Source organism: Petromyzon marinus, chromosome 23, assembly GCF_048934315.1.
Source record: "Petromyzon marinus isolate PM22_M1 ecotype Great Lakes invasive population chromosome 23, UKy_Petmar_22M1.pri1.0, whole genome shotgun sequence".
Lineage (NCBI taxonomy): Eukaryota > Metazoa > Chordata > Hyperoartia > Petromyzontiformes > Petromyzontidae > Petromyzon > Petromyzon marinus.
The window spans coordinates 5,307,252-5,327,417 of record NC_133689.1 but is presented as its reverse complement, the minus strand read 5'-3'; the positions used below and the strand labels follow the sequence as shown (position 1 = coordinate 5,327,417).

General features: G+C 48.0%; 2 protein-coding genes across 2 annotated transcripts in view; both read left to right on the top strand.

The window, feature by feature from the left end:
- LOC116945220 (solute carrier organic anion transporter family member 5A1-like) overlaps window positions 1-12,109 on the top strand; it is a 51,535-nt gene extending 39,426 nt beyond the window's left edge. Inside the window, exons 8-10 of the mRNA XM_032959521.2 lie at window positions 456-739; window positions 2,515-2,579; window positions 3,558-12,109. Of these exons, the coding sequence (XP_032815412.2) occupies window positions 456-739; window positions 2,515-2,579; window positions 3,558-4,129 (921 nt within the window). The 3' untranslated portion in view covers window positions 4,130-12,109. The remainder of the gene's footprint in view (window positions 1-455; window positions 740-2,514; window positions 2,580-3,557) is intronic.
- The window catches only part of LOC116945221 (extracellular sulfatase Sulf-1-like), a 371,767-nt gene that overhangs the window by 103,332 nt on the left and 248,269 nt on the right, over window positions 1-20,166 (top strand). The gene's annotated exons all lie outside the window — the stretch shown is intronic.

Here is a 20,166-nt window from a genome sequence, read left to right as displayed (position 1 = left end):
TCGACCGGGGTATCTCAGAGCAACTTACATGCGATGAGCGACTTACATCGTCACCTGTTATGTAAATACATTTGAAAGGACACCACCCAGTGGCAGCCGAACCTGTGTGGCACAAGGTGCCTCGGAATTTTCTCCTCTGCTTTTTTTCCCCCGCTAGGTCTTCTATTCTGTTCTTGCGCAAGATGGAAATATGGTTCAGGAGCAAAATTTCAATGTCGAGGTCTGCTGGCCACGACCGCACTCCCGTAACCTGTCTTTAATTTTCCCCTTCACGAATCAGATGCGCGCATTGGCCTGTCGACGTTCCGACGACGTTGACGGTTCCACCGACCGGTCCCCACGATGAGGAACGTCAAAGCCAGGCGGCACCGCAATGCGCGGGCCCCGCAAGTGAGGTGCTCAATTTGGACGCTCCGCCGTTGTTCCACTCCGCAAATCCATCCCACCCGGTGCAGGCGCTGAACTTCACGGAGTGCACGTGCGTGCAGAGCCAGGAGGTGGTGGCGGCGGTGGCCACGGCTATGGCCACGGCGGCGGTGTCGGCGTCGTCGGGGGGCGGTGCTGTGCCGGGCCTGGCCGGCCTCTTCATCGTGCGAACAAACCTCCACTCTGCCGGCTTCGCCGCGCCGGGGAAGTGCCGCAAGGAGTGCGGCACGCTCGCGCCGTTCCTCGTCTTCCTCTTCGCGGTGACCCTCATCACGGTGTGCGCCCAGCCCTCCGCCATCATTGTCACACTCCGGTGAGGATCACGATGACTGCGATGATGACGTTGTTGATGACAACGACGATGAATAAGGTAACAATTGAGCGCATTTGGTCATGGAGCTTTCGTTCTTATGTAGAGGCAAGGCTGTCGCGAAGGAAGGTCGCTGCTGCGTTTCACAGACACAGTCAGGAGTAGTTTCACAGCAGGGGGCAATGTTGTTGCTGTGGGTGTAATCCCAATTGAGTAGTTTGGGGTGTAATCTTTCTAATTGGGCAACTTTGGACCGCGATGCTGGAAAACGGTGGCCCGCTATTTTCGAACGACGTAACGGGAGCTTTGACGTCCACTGTAAAGCAGACGGCGTTTTTATTTTAATTTTTGTGGTTAATACAACCGCGATAATTACCAGGGTGGCCTGTTGGATTCTAACCGTGGACCTCCACAACAAGCAGGGGGGATTTCGTAACCTCCCGGTCATGCAAGTTGTGCCTGCATAAACCAATCTTTCCATTCCACGTGAACCACAACACGCTGAACAAAATACGGCACCATCCAAAAAAGAAAACCGGACAGCGATAACAATGATAACAATCAATAATTATAATCATCTCAAAATGACGAGCTATGAAGCTCTTTTCTCACAGATGTCGAGTTATCCAAGAAAGCAAAACATTTTCAACAGAGTCCTGCAATGGGATCATTTATATTCCAACTTTTTTCTTCAGGTGTGGCTGCCCGTGACCTCATCACTGGTTAAAAATAAAGTTTAATTTTTTTTGGTTAGATCGTGTAAATATAAACGTGTCGTTAACCCACCACCAGCCGACGTGGCCAATCGGTAATGGGTTGTCACGTAAACAAAACGTGCCAACTAATTACTACGTGAGCACACCCCGGGTGTGTTGGAAAATTAAACCCACGACGTTTTCCATTCGGCCGCCAAGGCAAACAGCGAATTAGGAGCGGGAATGTAACGCACCTCCGACACGATACATGCATGCAGCGTTACGAAGGAGTCGAGATGTAACGCTCACAGGTTGCGACTCTGTGTAGCTGCAGCAGCAGCAGCAGCGGCACACACCAACAACGGCAGAGCGCACGGCAGCAGCAGATTGTAAGACAGAAGCAGTTTGATTTCTGAAGCCTCGTCTGGCATCAGGGGTAATTGCCAAATTTATCTTGCAATGACGGTTTGCATGCAGGGGGAGATAAAAAAAACATTTCTTCCAGAAATCCAATGCTTCTGGTTGATAACACTTTGTTCACAGCCAGCAGTGGTATTCCTACGGATAGTCTTGGCCCTGACATAGGAATGTGGGATGTTCACCACTAGCCCAATGCTGCCAATGGAGAGGAGTGGTTGATCAAGCAGACACTTAGGCTTCACGTATATATATTCAATTGAGCTGTTTTATTATTAGAACTTTATTTGAAGCTGTTATTGTTTTTTGCTGCCTTTCCTAAGCTTGATAAATTGTACTAATGCACTGAATTTGTTTATTTACAATTCGTCACTTCTTTTCCATTTATTTGTATTTTGCACTCCTATTGTGTTTTTTAATTGTTTGCTGCTGCAACTTGCTGACCCCCCCCCCGCCCCCAAACTGGACATCTGTGAAAAAAAGAGCTTCATAGCTAATCGGATTCTTCCTCCCAGTCTGAACTAAGATTCTGAAGATTCTGATTCCGATTGAGCTAAATTGTATTGAACTCAAACGCGCTGAACCGAAACGGGTTGTGAATGTTGTTCCTCGACTCCCTGTTCCCCCCCTCCCCCACATCCTCCACCCCCTGAAACGGGGGTTCAGGTCATTCCCAGAGCGAGACCGTCCCTTCGCCCTGGGGATGCAGTTCGTGCTCCTCCGAGCCCTGGGTGAGTGGCGCATTCCCCCACTGTCGCTCCCTCCCCGGAGATCGTCGGCAATTTACCGGCTCGCGATTGGATCCTATTTTTATTTTTTCCGGACGTTTTTTGCTGTTGTTGTTGTTATTGACATTGTGCCCTGTGTGTTTAAATAGGATGCTGTGTAAAATAATAATTTGCTTATTTAAACTAAGCCAAAAAACTATTTTTTTATTTTACCAGCTAAGGCGCACTGAGCTATGTAGCTCTTTTTCAGAAGCGGCCTGGCCACAAACGATAGCTCAACGACGTGGCTTGTCACGTGGAAATTTATAGCAGCTAAATACTCTCAATTACTGAGTGCAAATTACTCGATTGGGATTACACGCGGCGATGTCACGGCGATGTCGCGTGTAATATTTGCAAACTCCAAATATACAGACGTCAGGTTCGGGATCGAACCCTTAGGTCGACTCAGCCTTGAATGAGTAACCGAGCGCAGTGTGTACGTATCGCCGCTGACGATGGTGTCCACGCGTTTTGATGGCCACGCTATATCTCACTCGCACATCGTAACGGGTGCTCGCGAACACCGCTTTACCCAATAGTCTTTAAAATCCCGTACGGGGGGATCTTTGTCTTTCGAGTGTGCATGTGCGCGCGTGCGTGTGGGGCATTAACGTAGCGGTTCGCGCGCTGCGCTACAAACCCGGCGAACCGAGTGTCGATTCTCGCTCACGGCCAACATCGGTGACGATTATCTGAACCGGTTCTGGGCCTCCCCTAGGCCGACTCAGCCTCAAATGAGTACCCGGTGCGGTGTGTAAAACATCGCCAGTTCGGAGACAAAGGTGGCTGGCCGTGGTGCTGGCCACTCACCCCCTCCGTGTGCCGGTGCCGGTGTGCAGGCCTTCGTGGAGGTGCTCGCTAACAGCACTTGCCCCAACAGTCTGTTGATGCTACACGAGGGCGGGGGGGGGGGTGGGCAACTTTGCCTTTGTCTTGCAGCCTACATCCCGACACCCATCTACTTCGGCGCGGTCATCGACACCACGTGCATGCTGTGGCAGAGCGACTCGTGCGGCCTCGTGGGCTCCTGCCTCGAGTATGACAGCACGGCGCTGCGCTTCGTCTACTTCGGCATGGCCGCGGGACTCAAGGTGGCCGCCTTCGTCTTCCTCTTCCTCGCCTGGCACCACGTGCGACGGGGCGCCGACCGGGGTTCGGGGGCCCTTCCCGGCGAAGACAAGGACCGCGTCGGCCGCGGCGTCCGCGTCAACTCGGTGACGTCGCTCGCCGGCGTCGACCGGACCGTGGCGCCGCCCGTCGGCAGCGCCGTGTCGGCCTCCGACTCGGCCTTCACGGCGGCGTCGCTCGGATCCGTGGAGGCGGAGACGCGGACGCGATCGTCCTCGCGGTCGCTCGGGGAGCCCCGAGCGGGTGGCTACGCGGAGACGGCCGCGGCGGCCGCGGCCGCGGCGGTGGCGCCGGCGCGAGCGCGGTCGCTCGCCTGCGTGGCGGACGGGCGCTCTGCTCTGCCGGGCGACGACGGCCGGGCGATGATTTCCACCAGACTCTAGCGGCTGACGCTCGCTCGCACGGGGGCTCGCCCCCGTTCAATTGGCGGGCGGGGAGATGGGACGCCGTCGACGGGGATAGACGTCGGGGCTGTGAGGGAAGGGTTTGATTTCGGATTGGGTCGCTGAACCCACGCCTCGAGTCGACTCGGCGCTGGCGAGGCGCGTGTCCTCGCTGGGTATCGGTGTGTCTTGTCGCCGCAGCCTAGCGCGTTTGAAATTTCCTATTCACGGTATCCATGATCCGGTATCCATTGATCCACGGGTTGAGAACCGCTGGATTAAGAAGTTACAGTGATGCTTAGGTGTAAAACTTCGTTTCGCTTCGGGGGTTAGGATTATGATGAGTTTACCGTTCTGGTTAGGGTTGTGGTAAAATATAAGCTGAGAAAGTGACAGATTTAGGGTGTAAGGTTCATCTACGATCTAAATCAGAGAAAGCTTTATTCTCAATGTATCCAATTTCATTTATCTGCAGACGAGTCAATCTGGCATTGTCTCTCAGATATGTTAAATTCATCCTGTTAGTATTAGGTACTTGGAAATTTGTCCTAGGGTTATATTTAAGATTAGGGTCATATATAAAGTTAGCATTCATATTAAACTTGTGCTTAGTATTAGATTTAGGATTAGATTCACGTTGGGGTTGGATTCAGGATAGGGGACGATGGCTATTTATGGATAGAGTTAGGGCTGCAGATGGAGCTACGGATAACGCCAGGAGGCAGAGTTAGAGCCAGGGCTAGTGTGAAGATGTTTACAGTCCGAGCGAGGGCAACCTTTGGATTAGCGGTAAGACAAACGTTATGGATAGGGGTAGAGTTAAGAGCTAGTTATGGGGCATTATAGCAAGTTGTGGGCTAAAGTTCCCAATATAAGCATCATTGTCACAATCTTTGTTTTGTTTAGGTTTCGAGAGAACAGGTTAAAATTTGATAACACCCAACTAAATTTGGGCCGTGTCGTCTAAGCAGCCATGATCAATCTACTGCTGGTTGAAGGCCTCCCCAAACCGCCGGAAACCTTCCATGATCCGACGATGCAACGATCTATCCAGCATGTGCACACTGCCTGATTAAATTTGCATGTGTTATTGGCATATGTAAAAAAAAACATAGATTAATCGGTTCGCTTCCACGCAATGTCCATCGATGAAACCGATGCACCTTGCTCCTCCAGTTGTTTCGCCACTGTCTCATTTCGTGGATTGCGTTCGCTCCATTAGCCGAGGAGTTACATTCGCTGTGTTGTCCACGCACCGTGTAAATAATCGATAGTCCCATGCGCGACCGAACGCGTGTATTGCGAGTGGAAGGGGCGACGTTTATTTAAAGCCCTTGCATCGTTAATTGCCTTCATGCTTTTGTGCATCGCGTGCCATGGCCCTCTCAGGCCGGCACCATACAGTGACATCCTTGATGTCACATCCCGGATGTCACTCCACATTGATCCCATTTCTGCATTGCAGGCTCAATGCTGCCCCCTTGCGCCAGTAGAGATAGCTGGACCAAGGGACCGTGCGTGTTCGACTCACCGCGATGCAAACGCTCGGAGCCCGCTGAAGGCTTATTAATTAACTTTTGTTATCCTTGACAGTTTTACGAAAGTTAATTGAAATTTAATTTCAGCCTCTCGTTCTTTTCATCCGGTGAATGTAACGCCGTTCATGAATAAGGTATTTACGACGAGTGTAAGCAATTTAAATACGTATTTATTCACGTTTGCATTTTACGTCATATATAATGACTGAGCATATCGTACTAATTTTAGTCATAGCAATAATATACTACCCTTTGTTTACACGGGACGAGCCTCAATTAATCACGATGCTTTATTTTAGGGGAGGGCCGTGCATTAGGATGTTTACCCAGTTTAATTAACGAGCCCCTCGGCATTTATCAGAAAACCACGGGGCTCGGACCTGAATGAAAATTGGTGATAAGAGAGCGTGATCGTCCACTCTCATTAAGAAAGCCTTGACACGGGCTTACCGAGACGCAACCGTACATACAGAATACACGGTATTATATTATGACATGATCATTGTATAACCGCAAGGCCTAACATGATAGTATTTGAGTTGGTGGCTTTTTGTTTATAGCCGACGTCCCCTTGTATGTATAATATGTATTTGTAGGAGAGTGGTTCAAGGTTAACTTGCAGATTTGTGTTCATAAATACTGTCAAATGTATGTCCCAATCTGTAGGTGTTACATGTGATATGCTAACACTTCTGGAGTAGATCCAACGGCTGTGACTCAGTTCGGATTGTACATCGGGCTGCCACCTTTCTACAAACCAAACACGCACACGTGTTTCTCAATCACCGCTAGGTCTATTCTCAAAACTGTGCAGTCCACTGAAATAAAGTTGAACGCAGCAACACAGGGACCAGATCTCGGTACAATTAACTTCTGCCACCCGAAAACAGGACATGCCAATTCCTGGACTGCCCAGGTCAACCCCTGACAGTGGGGCAACAATGTTTGGCCACGTAGTGTCTGGAATAGAACTAAACATTGGATCGGGCACAAAATTACACGGAACGAGATATTAGGGATGAGCAAAGATGCGGTGGCTTGACGTGGTGAAGATCGCTCTTGAACAGGAATGGTGACAGGCAAAGGAAGCTGTGAAGCCAATGCGAGACGAAAAGAGGTGGAAACGTTATTGTTTGGCCCCATCTTCGATAACAGAAGAAAGGGAACTAATATAAGAATTGTTGATTGTGAACCGGCAGTAGCAACGTCTGGCGTTGTGTGCATGAAGTGACATCACAATTGTGCAATGCAGTATGGGGTATTTCCAAGATTGTGGCGAGCATATGATGCGGGACAGCAGCGTCAAATTTTGACGTTTTCTGCTAAAGGGAAAATGCCAAAGCTGCTGACATTTTCACGGATTAGCGCAATGGGTCGGTTGATGCGTGGCCTCACACGCGGAAGTGTGTTTGAGAGGTGCAATAGATGTAAAAGTGGATGTGAGACGGTAGAAAGGCGATAATGGGGTGTGAAAGCAGATATTCCCAAAATGGCTGCATACACGTCCTGAAAATCTCTGTAAATGTTGTTGGATTAACTCTCCAACACACCGGTGTGCTGAAGTAGTAGCTAGATGGCATGTTTTATTTACGTGACAAACCTTACTAATTGGCTGTGTTGGGTGTTGGCGGGTTTAACGACACATTAATATATACGCCAAGGTCGTAATTATAATATATATTGGGGGGGGCACATCCCCCCCCCCAATATCCAAATATGCTCAAAATGTCCCCCCCCCCCCAATATATTGCGATAAAAAAATGTTGCTATGCTATTTAAATAAAAACAACAATTTGCTAAACCTTGGCCATAATATCTGGACTTGTCAATGCATAGATTTCTGTTTAGATGATTGTGGTTATGGTTGTTCTTTATGAATCCTTAATCTCTGCCATTACATACAATGAAACAAGAAATGGTAAAAAGTATTACAATATACTATTAGACATTATTGTAAAACATAAATAAAAGTCCATCCCATGTGTTAGTAAAATTTTTTAATATTTTAAACAGGAAATGAGTTTTCAAATGTAGATATTTTTCTGGGTTGGGACCCCCAGACACCCTGGAAGATTTGATCCCCCCCAATGTTGACTCCATGGCTATGGCCTTGATTTATGCGACCTAACCCAAAAAACATTTGCTACGTCCTGCAGGATTCTATGTTTCTGGAATTCAGGCGTGGTCTATTTTGAAAATTATGATTTTCTGGCCTACGCTATGTTGCTGTTATGATGGGTTTTCTCAGCACTTACACCTTTCATTATTTTTGGCATTGTGGCACCAGGGGAAGGAACCCATTAAAACAATGAGTTGGAGCTTTATGCACTTTCACTTCACTTTCAAATGATCCATAACTAAGCATGCAGATTAACCTTGAACCAGCCTCATATCAAGGCCTACGTGTATATCCCCCCACACACACTAGTAGCAGGTAATCCCTGTGTAGAGGCAGGGTTTCATTTATCACTCGGTATTTTCCGGAATACTGCAAGGCTGACTCGGAGTATGGATTTTTAGCGTAAGGTACTACCGCTAGAGTACAATGTATGCCTATACATATTACTGTTTACCGTATATTCGTATAATTATGTAAACAAGTTTAGGACATAATGAGGTTAAATGGATGTGGCATGATAAAATAGTTCCTGGAATTGCATTCTGGACTATTCCGGGATAAATTAAACACTGCGTGTCGGTTATATTTGTATGAGTAATATATAACCCACAGCGTTTTGCTGTATAATATGTCAACCACAGCTGTTATTCCCCATGGTTTATGGATAATGTACCCATGAATACACATGATGCTCGCTAATTTAGCCAAGCATTTAAGCATCGTAATCAATTGTAACGTGGCCAGTGATCCTCAGGAATATAACAGCTTGCAGTGCATTAACATTACAATAGGGGCTTAATGTGCTGAGGATGAAGCATTTTATAAAGCCACACGTTGTAACATCGCCCGCATGCGGTGTAGCGTCGGCCAGGTGGCACAGTGGTAGAGCCAGAACCTTGCAATCAGAAGTTTGCGAGGTCAATTCCTAGTTGGGGGTTGGGGGGCATAGGTTGACTGCCCATCATCTCTCCAGGGTTTATCAATGTGAACCACCTTGTGGGGAGACCAACAGTGTTTTTTTTCCCGATGGAGTACTCGGCGCCGTCGTAGGCAAGTGGAATTTCCACCGTTGGCTCAGGGTTGTAAACAGGAGATGAGCGATGCTCGTTTAAGTAGAAAATCACATAGACTTTGGGATGGCTTCCCGTAACATATCTGACCTCAATCTATTATCCAGTGACTCATTTAAATTGCAGGGTATTCATTAACACATCTATCTACCTAGGAGTTCAAGCTTTCACTATTATTATTAATACTGTTTGGTATTTCAACAACAGAAACACGCAGTATTTTACTTGATTTCACGAAAGTCTGCATTTCAAAGAGATCTTTGCAAAGTGCACTTCTTGGGACGGAACTATTATTTCCAGATTAATATTTTTCGTTGTCATTATTTGCATTGTTTGTCTTTTTGGCTTCTCCGCTACCAGTAGTTTCCTAACCGCGTTGCCGGCTGGACGTAGCTCATTCCAATGTCGACACCCCCTCCCCTCCCGGTAACAACCTTGGAACCCAATGTCCCCTGATCCAGAAAAGAATTACAATTTGCTCGCTCGCTCTCTCTCTCTCTGCATTGCCACTTATAAAACGAGAAGTTAGTAAATGTAAGGGAAGAGAACGAGGGAAAGGCCCAAGGGTCGCGATGTCGGAGGAGCTGATGGAACTGGGACGGTCGTCATCACAAAGATGAGGGCGAATGGCACAGGATGGAGGATGGGAAGGATGGAGAAGGTGGCAGCCTTAGTGCGAAGGCAGAGCGCAGAAGAAGAAGATTCATTCTAGATTTGAAGCTTTCGTGACTGCGAGGATTCATACTCTTTGTTTTTTTTCGGTAAAGTCACGTAGGTAAAATAAAAGAAAACAACTAAATTAAATCACGACGTTTCGGAGGCAACACAAGCTTCCGTCTTCGGGTGGAACAGTCACAGCAGAATCGCTGTACCAAGTGGGGAGCTCTTGAGACGACCGGGATTATATATACAGGTTAAGAGGTGGGGGAGGAGCCAGAATGGGACGTGGGTGGGGGAGAGGGCTGAGCTAAGCCGCCTTTTGTTATGCTGCAGGGGGTTCGGGGGCACCGATGGCGCGCTGCACGAAAGCAATTACAACCCCATTTTTGTTAGAAAGCAATGGAAATGGCTGTACAATTATAAGGCAGCTAACGTTTGACATACAACCCACTGAGAGTAATGGAAATGGCTGTACAATTATAAGGCAGCTAAAGTTTGACATACAGCCCACTGAGAGTAATGGAAATGGCTGTACAATGATAAGGCAGCTAAAGTTTGACTTGGTTTATAACATCTTTCCAACGGTTGCTCAGAAGATTAATATCAGCGCTACATCCGGGACTTTCCCCTCTCCCCACTAAAGATGGGGGGAGGAGGGGGGGGGCGTTGCAACAATTCTGTAATCCCTTTCAATAGGTAACGAGGCGTAGTGATCGTGCAACTTATCTGGGGGCTGTGCAATTTGTGGGGTTATAATATTGCGTCGTCATTGGGGCACCACTGCGGTGTTCGCGTGGCGATATTTATCAATTCCGGACGTTGTCACTAGGTGGCAGGGCACACCGCGTGATTGATGACGGCGACGCCTTTGCACAACTGCAAATCTCGAGAGCGGCGAGATGTTGCGTGTGGTGGGTTTTGTTTTCTCCCCTGGGGAGCGGTAGTGTAGCGGTTAGCGCTACGCTGCGCTACGAATCCAGCGATCCGAGTTCAATTCCTGCTCACGGCCAACACCGGTGATGATCATTTGACACCGGTCCTGGGCCTCCCCTAGGTGGACTCAGCCTCAAATGAGTATCTGATGCGATGTGTAAACATCGCCACCCACTCCCTGGTGTGTCGTCCTGGCCTTCGTAGGTGCTCGCTGACAACACTTGCCCCAACAGTCTATTCAGGCTATACGGGGGATATTTGTCTTTATGTCCTCTGGGTGATTGAGGTTAAGCTGCAATACGGTGACACTCTCGCTGCCTTTGTTTCACATCCTTTCTCCAAGACGTCGCTGACCACGGCCTTCCTTCTATTTAGCTCTATCCATCTTTAATTTTTTTTCCTACGACTGCTGATGTAGATGCAGAGCAGCAACTACGATTTCACATTTAGGTGGTCCAGCCGGACAACCGCATCAGGAGCAGTGGAGTGTATCGCCGTGATGTCTCCTTCGTATCCGTGGCATATAAGCACGTGGTATGGTCTGTTCTGGATGACCACAGTCGCTCTGTCCATGAATATTTTACTCGCAGACTATGCATTAGATTCTCCCAGTGGCGTCCAGTTGTTCATAATTCGTGCGTAGCTCCTCATCCGCAACGGTTATCCTGTACTGGATGGTGGCGACGTTTTGAAACGGAATGGAACGGCTCTCGATCGGAGTGCGCGCAACATGACGACGATGGGATCGACCGCCGAGGAACGGAAGCGGTGTTGCGGAACAACGCCACAGGGCGCACACATCTTAATTAGTAACGTTCAAGGTACGGCCGAGACCCTAGCCCCGTTTGGAATTCCATCTGTGCGGACGTCTGAAAGAAGATCGAGGTTTGTGCTAGACGGTTTGAGAGCGACGGGGCAGCGAGAGAAGTTTTTTTCTTCTTCTTCTTCTTCTTCCAGTTGTGGGTCTTAAGGACCAAACCGACAGGACGTCTAACGCTGCCGCCGGAACGAGTGGGCATTGTGAGAGGGTTGGTGGCCGTGGAGACGCGACCCATCGCATTGTCACCGGCAAAACAATCCTCTGCAGCAAAAAAAAAAGAAGACGAAACAAACCTGTACCTTTACTTCTTGAAACACGCCCTGTGGCATTCTCTGGGACTTGTGGCTCCTCGTGGTCATAGGTGAGGCGGCTCTGATGAAGAAAACTATGCGTCCGACTGAAGGGAGAATGGCTTATGCAACAACAAGCGGACATCAGGGAAATGTGTCCCCTTCTAAAGGGGGCCAACCACTATGCAAGCGTCACGGCTGGCATTGGAGGCAGCTCTTTATTTGTCCTTTCGAACTTGCAGGGTTTGGAGTGAGCATCCATTCCAGCTGTTCGCGTTCACCGGATAAAATGGGCAGATTTTAGTTGTTGTTGTGGACTATAATTCTTCACCGACGACGATATTAAAAGATGCTCGATTTGAAATGTGAAGGGGACAACGTTGGCTGGGTCGAATGGCTGGACTGGATTTGGGGCAGGCAGGCTCGGGGGAACCGGATTTCTAAGGATCTGAAGCGGATACGATCGCTCGTGTTTCGTGATCTTAATTGTGATTAATCAATTTACCGTGCGTAAAAATATTCTACATTAAAACGAAAGATTCTGAAACTTGATGGAATCAAAGTTGTTGGTTTTTTTGCGTACACATAGGCTCACACAGAGACCCACAGACTTACACATCGCCTCCCGGACTCACACAGAGATCCACATACTTATACAGAGACCCACAGAGAACAGAGACCCACAGATTCGCACAGAGATCCCACAGCCTCGCACAGAGACCCACAGACTAGCAGAGACCCACAGACTGACACATAGACTCACAAAGAGACCCACAGACTCACACAGAAACCCACAGACTCGCAGTGAGACCTACAGACTCACACAGAGACCAACAGACTCACACAGATACCCACAGACTCGCAGTTAAACCTACAGACTTATATAACCCCAAAAAAAAAAATCATTATGGATTCTATCTGACACCGGGAGGTCGTGGCAATGCACTTCTGTAATCCAGCACTGTGGAGGTAAACTGAGGTTGCCCCAGTCCAGGTTCATGGCGCAATAGGCCAACCACTTGCACCACCACTCACCCCGCATATATATAAAACATATTTCTCCGGTGCACGAGTGGTGACATCAATGCAGTGACATTGCATTCACAATCGTGTCGTTTACACCGGGGTGAAAGCACTGGAAGTCAATTTAAAGTCGCATTTCCCATATTTTGAAGCTGCAAATAAAACCTTCTCAAAGGTTAGTGCAAGAGCGAAGTGTGTGTGTGTTTGTTACGTAGTTTTCATATTGCACAGTTTTTCATCGATCTACAAACTATTCCTTACATGAAGGGCGATAACATGGGGGCCAATTCACAAGCGTCGGTGCACGCAAGCCTAGACACAGAACGTCGAATGCGGTCTCGAGACTGAGTGTGTTGCGTGCTGTTGAGGACCGAGGAGACCGCGTGTCGTCAACGGGCTGTGTGATGAACCGCTTTTATTTCATAATAGAGGTTGTTTTTTTTCTGGGTTGGATGGCGTAAATATATGAATGTGTCGCTAAACCCGCCACCACCCGACACAGCCAACTAGTAAGGGGTTCATCTTCTTTGGTTCTTTCGGTAAAGTCACGTAGAAATTGAAGCTCTGTCGTCCCGACAGTTCTGTACCTTTCACCTGAAGACGGCCGCTTGCGTTGTGGCCGAAACGTCGTGAGAATTTTATTGTGTTATTTTATTATTTTATTCTCATTCTACGTGACTTTACCGAAAGAACCAAAGAAGATTAATCCTTGCAGTCACGAAAGCTTTAAATCGAAATTTAGTAAGGGGTTGTCACGTAAACAGAACGTGGCCAATTCGTCACTAGTACAGCAACACCGGTTGTGTTGGAGAGCCAAGCCACGACATTTACAATCTGAGCACGAAGTTTCGCCAGCAATTACAACCAGCTTCATCAGGCGGACAGCCAGATTTGTGGATGAGTCCACCTGCTCCGTTCCTTATACAGAGGCGTAGGTGCGACGCCAACGCCTGTGAATATTGTTGAAAGTGTGCGTTTAGCCGCGGCCTCGCTGCTTGTGCCCGCCACACGCAGAAAACAGCAACCACACAAGAGGCGGCGGGTTAGACAAAAGCCCCCCCCCCCCCGGGGGGGGGGCAGGGGGCAATGCGCAAAGTCTTCCCGTCGAGAGCGACTTCCGCAGGCGTTCGGCCTTAAGCGTCTTTTGTCTTCCACCGCGCGACTTAATTTTTTAAAGCGCGCGCGCACGCGGACACACTCCTGCCATTTCCCCCCGATAATTGACTTGTCGCGGTCATAGACTGCGCTGCGCACGTCCATTGCTAATTAGCAATTCTATTAAGGCTGCTAATTCAAATATTCGGGGGGGGGGGGGGTGGTGCCCACACGGACTGAGACGGTTGAAGGCGTACGGCACGGCACTGACGTGGATGGGCGTTGCGCGCAGTGGTGTGGGAACAAATTCTTTTATCTCTATTTCTCTCTCTCCACGACACCTGGACGTGGTTAATTATTTCGCATTGTTTGACGGTGCATTAAAGTAGGCGAGAGCCGTGCCGCACGTCCTTGTGGCCCGCGCGGAATGACAGAGAGACAGAGAAAATGTGCGGCGCTAATTGCGTTAAGACGCGATTGACTTCACCTTGGTCGAAAAGGAATGAAAATTGGAAGGAGCAGGGTGGGGGGGGGGGATGCGAATTTAATGAAGTTATCCGAAGCGGCGGTGGGCTGTCGCTCCCATCAGCGCGGCCATACGGCTGGCACCACCGTGGTGAATTACCTGGCACACACTGACGCCCTCTTTGATGCCAAACCTTAGCCGTGACCGTACGGGCAATGGATCGTAACCGTAGTTTTATTGCTGTAGTTGTCTCACCTGATGACGATTGCTTGTGTTGCGATCGAAACGTCGTGATCTATTACTTTTCTACCCACGTGACTTTACCGAAAGAAACCAAAGAGTACGGCTTCCTGCAGTCACGAAAGCCTCAAATCAAGATTGTAACCACCACCCTGATGTGGCCTGCATTGAAGTCTAGGTCGGTGGCTCTCAACGATATCAAGACCACGTATCCGCACGCTCCACCAAGCTTCAAAATCACAACTAAGCTTACAAAAGTCACAAATACCCAGGGATCACATGTTCACGCCACAAATACCCAGGGATCACATGTTCATACTACAAATACCCAGGGATCACATGTTCACGCCACAAATACCCAGGGATCACATGTTCACGCCACAAATACCCAGGGATCACATGTTCACGCCACAAATACCCAGGGATCACATGTTCACGCCTCTACTCAGCGTGGTTTGCTCGCAAGGCATTCATGTCACATCACGCTGACGTTGCCCCGCGCACATTCGAAATTCCTCCTGCACGGTTCCATGCCGCAGGTTGCCCCCCCCACCCACCCACCCACCTCCCCACAATAAAATGTTTTGGGGTGCGACACACGACACACGAATGGCTTGCCACAACTGAACTAATATGGTGCCATGCTGATCTCATCAACGAGCATAAACCATCGCGCAAACTCCGGCCATCCTCGCAGCGGCTTCTGGCTTGGCCGTCGAACAAAGACGGCGCCTTTAAATGCGCCTCTGCGGCCGTCTGGAACGCTCTTCCTTCCGATATTTATGACGCCACTGGAGCTACGCACTTTTAAATCTAGATTGAAAACTCATTTCGTTCAGAACTGCTTTTTGTGTTTATTTTGCAAGCACGGTTGGTTACGTACGTTGCGAAATAATTCAAACGTATATGCATACAACCGCAGGAACTTGCTCCAAGGTTAGATCGGTGTTTGGTATTCCTGCTTAAGTCGGATTTAAGGTGAAGGTGAAGTGGCTTAAGGGTGAGATCCTGGCCTCGTATATCTGGGTGTCAGCCTCCTGTGACTAAACCAGGGTTTTCGTGTGTTGGGAGAAGAATAGTTGTGATTGACTGCACACACAACAACAGCAATAACAACAAACAATGTCCACGCCGCGTTTACACGTGTGTAGATTTACATTAAAAAAATGTGATTGACATGCAACGAACAAGGTGGTCTTACTGCCATCCGTGAGAAATCCTTGAGAGATTTCCAAATGCAAACTCGTTTAATTTAATCCGAAACCGCGATCATGACAGAGGGCAAACATACATACGTACAAACACGCATGTATAGTTTACAAAATCCAGCAGTTGCGCCCTATGGGTATTTAGTCTTCCCAAGTGTGGGCTATTTAAAAAAACTAAGAAACTATTTTAGTTTACCAGGTAAGGCCCACTGAGCTATATAGCTCTTTTTTTAGAAGCCAATTGGTTATAACAAAAGCTCAACAAAGTTGGCTTGCCATGTGGACATCTATAGCGGCCAAATATTCTAAAACGCATGTTTCTAAATGTGGAGAGAAAACCGGAGGACCCGGAGAGAAAAAATCCATGCGACCACATGGAGAGAGAGAGACACGCAAACTTCCAAATATGCAGCATATGTCAGGGTCGGGATAGGGATCGAACCCACGACCTCCTGTATACCAGGTGAGGCAGTTAACAGCTCGCCACCACGGCACCACTAAGGTATATTAGGTTCCTTTTCTAACCAAGGCAGGGTTGGGGGTAGGGACCGAATGGAAATTTCTTGACCAGAATCAGAAGTTTCACAATCAGAATGAACGTCTGATTCTTTGAGAAAGGCAAGGAGGACGCTGGCCGGGTCATGCCGATGTAACTCTCCACTCTCGCCGAACAAATCTGCCAGCGATGACGGCCACACGGTGCGGGATGAGTTGCGGGGATGGAGCCACGAGGTCGGATCGCGGCATCGCCGGACCATAGGCGATGGGCGACAGTGTCGAGAGGGATGAATTCATCCAGCAGTGGAGAGACAACGGCCTACGCTTTGCCATTTAGTCTTGCATGTAAAACACTCATTAATCGAAGGATAACATTTTGACACGGAGAGGACAGCAGAGCTTGGGCAATTGGCGCTGGCTCATCGCATGGCTTGTCTTCCGGCTTGCCTGTGGTTCCTTGCGTGTCCGAGTCGTTCTTGCTCTTCGAGAGCGAGCGAACGCCGTGTGGCGCATTACAAAGTTTAAATCATATGTATTATTATGATTAATGTCATTCACAGCCATTCAATCGCTAATGATTCTATTTCAATTATACATGTTTTGATGAGGCGCCGCAACTTAATCGTGACATTCTGCCTCCGTGCTGTAGCCGGGCCATTGCCAAAAAAAAAGCGTGAACATATTTCTCATTTATAAAAGCGGCGTTCGAAATAATTGGTAAAATATATATATTCTCAGGTCCTTGCTGCGACTGCCAGTAAATTGAAGAATACTTTCAATAGTTTTTGCTCTTTAAACAAGCGCATGTTTTTTATATATATATATAAGCCAGGCACGGCTTGATTAATCTCAGTCGACGTGTCATCTGGCTAAAGAGAGGCAAAACATTTTTTTTGTTTTTAATCGGAAATGTTCTCGAATATAATGCGGCTCGCTCCACGCACATTAACCACGAGGCCGTAATGCGACACCCTGAAAAGCCGCAGCATTCGATGCGGCTTCATTGATGTTCACGCTACTGCTGCTCGGGTTCCTCAGCTAAGCCCGCAGCGTTCTCCACTGCAAGGCCCGCGGGCCAGACCGGCGGCCCCTGGTGGCCTTTAGTTACGGCCCCTGACGTAAGGCCCCCAACAATACACAAAGAGTGTGAACAGCCCCACCACCATCATCATCATCATCGTGCTGTTGTCAAACTCAACAATGGTTACAAATGCGTGGCGGCGCTCACGCTGATGATGTCTTATCGGCGATAGTGGCCCCATTCCTTCTGAAAATTGGTAAAGAAAACACCGCGCCGAGGGCAGGTGATTGGCAGAGCCGCAGCGGGGAGAGGTGGGGGAGCATCCCCCTCGGGGGGGGGGGGGGGGGGGGGGATGCGGGGGGCCGTCCCTGGAATTGTTGGAATGGAAGCGAACCGTGGTGGCTGATGGTTCACATTTATGGTGGGGTGGTGCCGCCGGACGCCACAGCAGTGGTGGTGGTGGTGATGGTGAGGAGGAGGAGGATGAGGATGTAAGGGTCAGGTTGGCACCTTTCCCTGTGCATCAATATGTCCGGCGACAGCTCTACCTCCTGTGCTGCCCCTTCTCACAATATTGCCAACCCTCACTCTTCCATCTTCATAGGCCTTTTGGTTTCGGAGTTATGGAGGTTTTGGCACCCCCGGGTCACGATGGTGACCCGGGTCACCGCCAATCGATTCAATTGTTCCAACCACGTTTCTCCTGAACCCATTCGGAGCACCTCCTCATTTCACTGTAGCACCTCTTCCTTACTTTTTATTTATTTCCGTCCATCTAACCACCTTCACGTTTAATGTACATATGTATGTTGAACTTCTTTCTCACCGTACGTAGCTCGACCGTGCTAATCGGAGGTGCTTACGTTTAGTCTAACTTAAGCAGTAAGTCTTACCTCTAATTTAACCTTACAACTAGTCCAGCGGGGTTTTTTTCATACATTCTGCACGGCACACCTACATTGCAATCATTACCGGTCTTCTGCAGAGCCTCATGTAGTGCCTTATAACATTACATTTTAAAACAAAAAATCCACCAGACTTAGAACCGTGAGAAACAATCGTGCAATAACGTGTTGAAAATCAATCTGTTATTTTGTGTAAACTTCCGATCTAGACGAGGCTTTCGCGGTCAAGAAAGAGAAGTCGCTTCTTCGTCCGCCACTTGTCCCATGGAACCACTCTGGCTCTGATATCCTTCAAGTACCCGGCCACCGTCTGTCAGAAATAATTCCTCCGATGTTTGAACCGTCTCTCGCCTCGAGGAGCTGTTTGCAATATCCATCTCCATAAACATTCATAAATCCATAAAAGTGGCTGTTCATTCTCAACCGAAGCCTTTTTTGAGGCAGCCACACGAGCATTCTATTGTAGTTTTTATATATATATAAAGCTTAAACATAGTGCTACTGATTGTGGACGTGAGAGAATAGAAGGGGTGATTTGTTTTTATTTAAAACATTCAGATTTCACGACAATAGATCTTCAGATATCTGGATAACTTACAATATATTCCCCTTCACAAAGTCTTCGTGCCGACAATCTTGGTGCCACTCAATGGCGCGCGATGGATGTATGTTGAGCTTCTTTCGCACCATACGTAGCCAACCGTGCTAATCGGAGGTGTGATACCACTTTGTTGGAGGAAAAGCGTGGAAGTCACTTCGTATTATTGACATGCCACAGATCGGTCCAGAAACATGAGAGGAAAAAAACACGTTTGCTCATCCACAATTTCCTACCAAAGACATTTCAGATTAATGAAAAAAATCGTGAACACGTTGCCCGAAAAATGTCACCTAATATGGGCTTCTTCTTTTGTGGCAGTCTTATCGAGGAACGTGTTAAGAGTTGTTTTCGTGAATTGTGTTGAATGCCACTTTGTGATTCTGTGCAATATTCCGATCTAGACTATGTTTTTTTTCCCTCCATGCACCCTACTACTGGAATAAACTTCCCCTTGTACATGAAGCAGTGCCCCCTCCTTAACCCCCTTTCGTTCCTCTCGTCAAGCTCCACATCTTCCCCATGGCCCATTCAATTCCTTGTCTCTCCCTTCGCCCCTCCACTCCTTCCCGTCCCTCCCCTATAGCCCTTGTGTGAGCCCTGTGTCCACTGTTATGGTCACTCATTCATCAGCGTTTGCAAAGCCACTGCCATTTAAATCTCTATATTGTTGTTACCGCCTTTAAACCACGTTAAAGCACCTGAGCCAAGGCGCTCTATGAATGTATAAAATAATATTTGTGCTTTTGCACCATTGCCAACGCAGCAGCGGCAGCATCTTCATCACCGACGAGCTTATGGTTCGCTTTAGTACCAACAGTGACAAGGTCATCACTGATTACCGCTTCCTGGGTACGTAAATGATGCTATTATAAATATTCCTGGAAGGATTGACACTCCACGAATATCAGTGACTGTTATCATTTAGGAGCAGCGCTTCCGTTTTTTTACTATTTAACTTTACATGTCGCGGATACAGTTTTGCTCACTCAAATAATCTAAAAGTATCGTAAGCATACCGTTTACATAAATCATACGCGTATGATTGTAAAAAAAAAAACACGGTCCAATTCACATTATCGTGAGAGTAAGGATCAAATTTGTTTTTACGGCATTGTTACATGCCAGTAATCCATAAATAAATGGACCTCTATGAAATTGGACGGCTGTCACTTTATTAGCTGTCTGTGAAGGTCAATATAGGTAATTGAAACACGGATCACATCGATACTGCCTGGCGGCACCTGAGTTAATTGGTCGTTTCCTTGAATTATAATCATCTGAGAGTCATTAAGGACTCAAAAATTATGCTTTTCTAACCTCCAGAAAACGATATGGCTTATAAAAAACACATATCTTTGAGAATATGTTAACAATTGGCTTCTGCATCCGGTGATAATGATGGTTCATCTTTGTACCATATATGAGTATAATGACAGAGAGCTTTTGTCAATTCCATTGCTGCATGAAGACCTCTCTATGTCGTGTCAGTCCATGGTGGTCGTTTCACCATACTTCACCAGGCTGGTAGGGGCCCGTTCAGGTGTGTACCG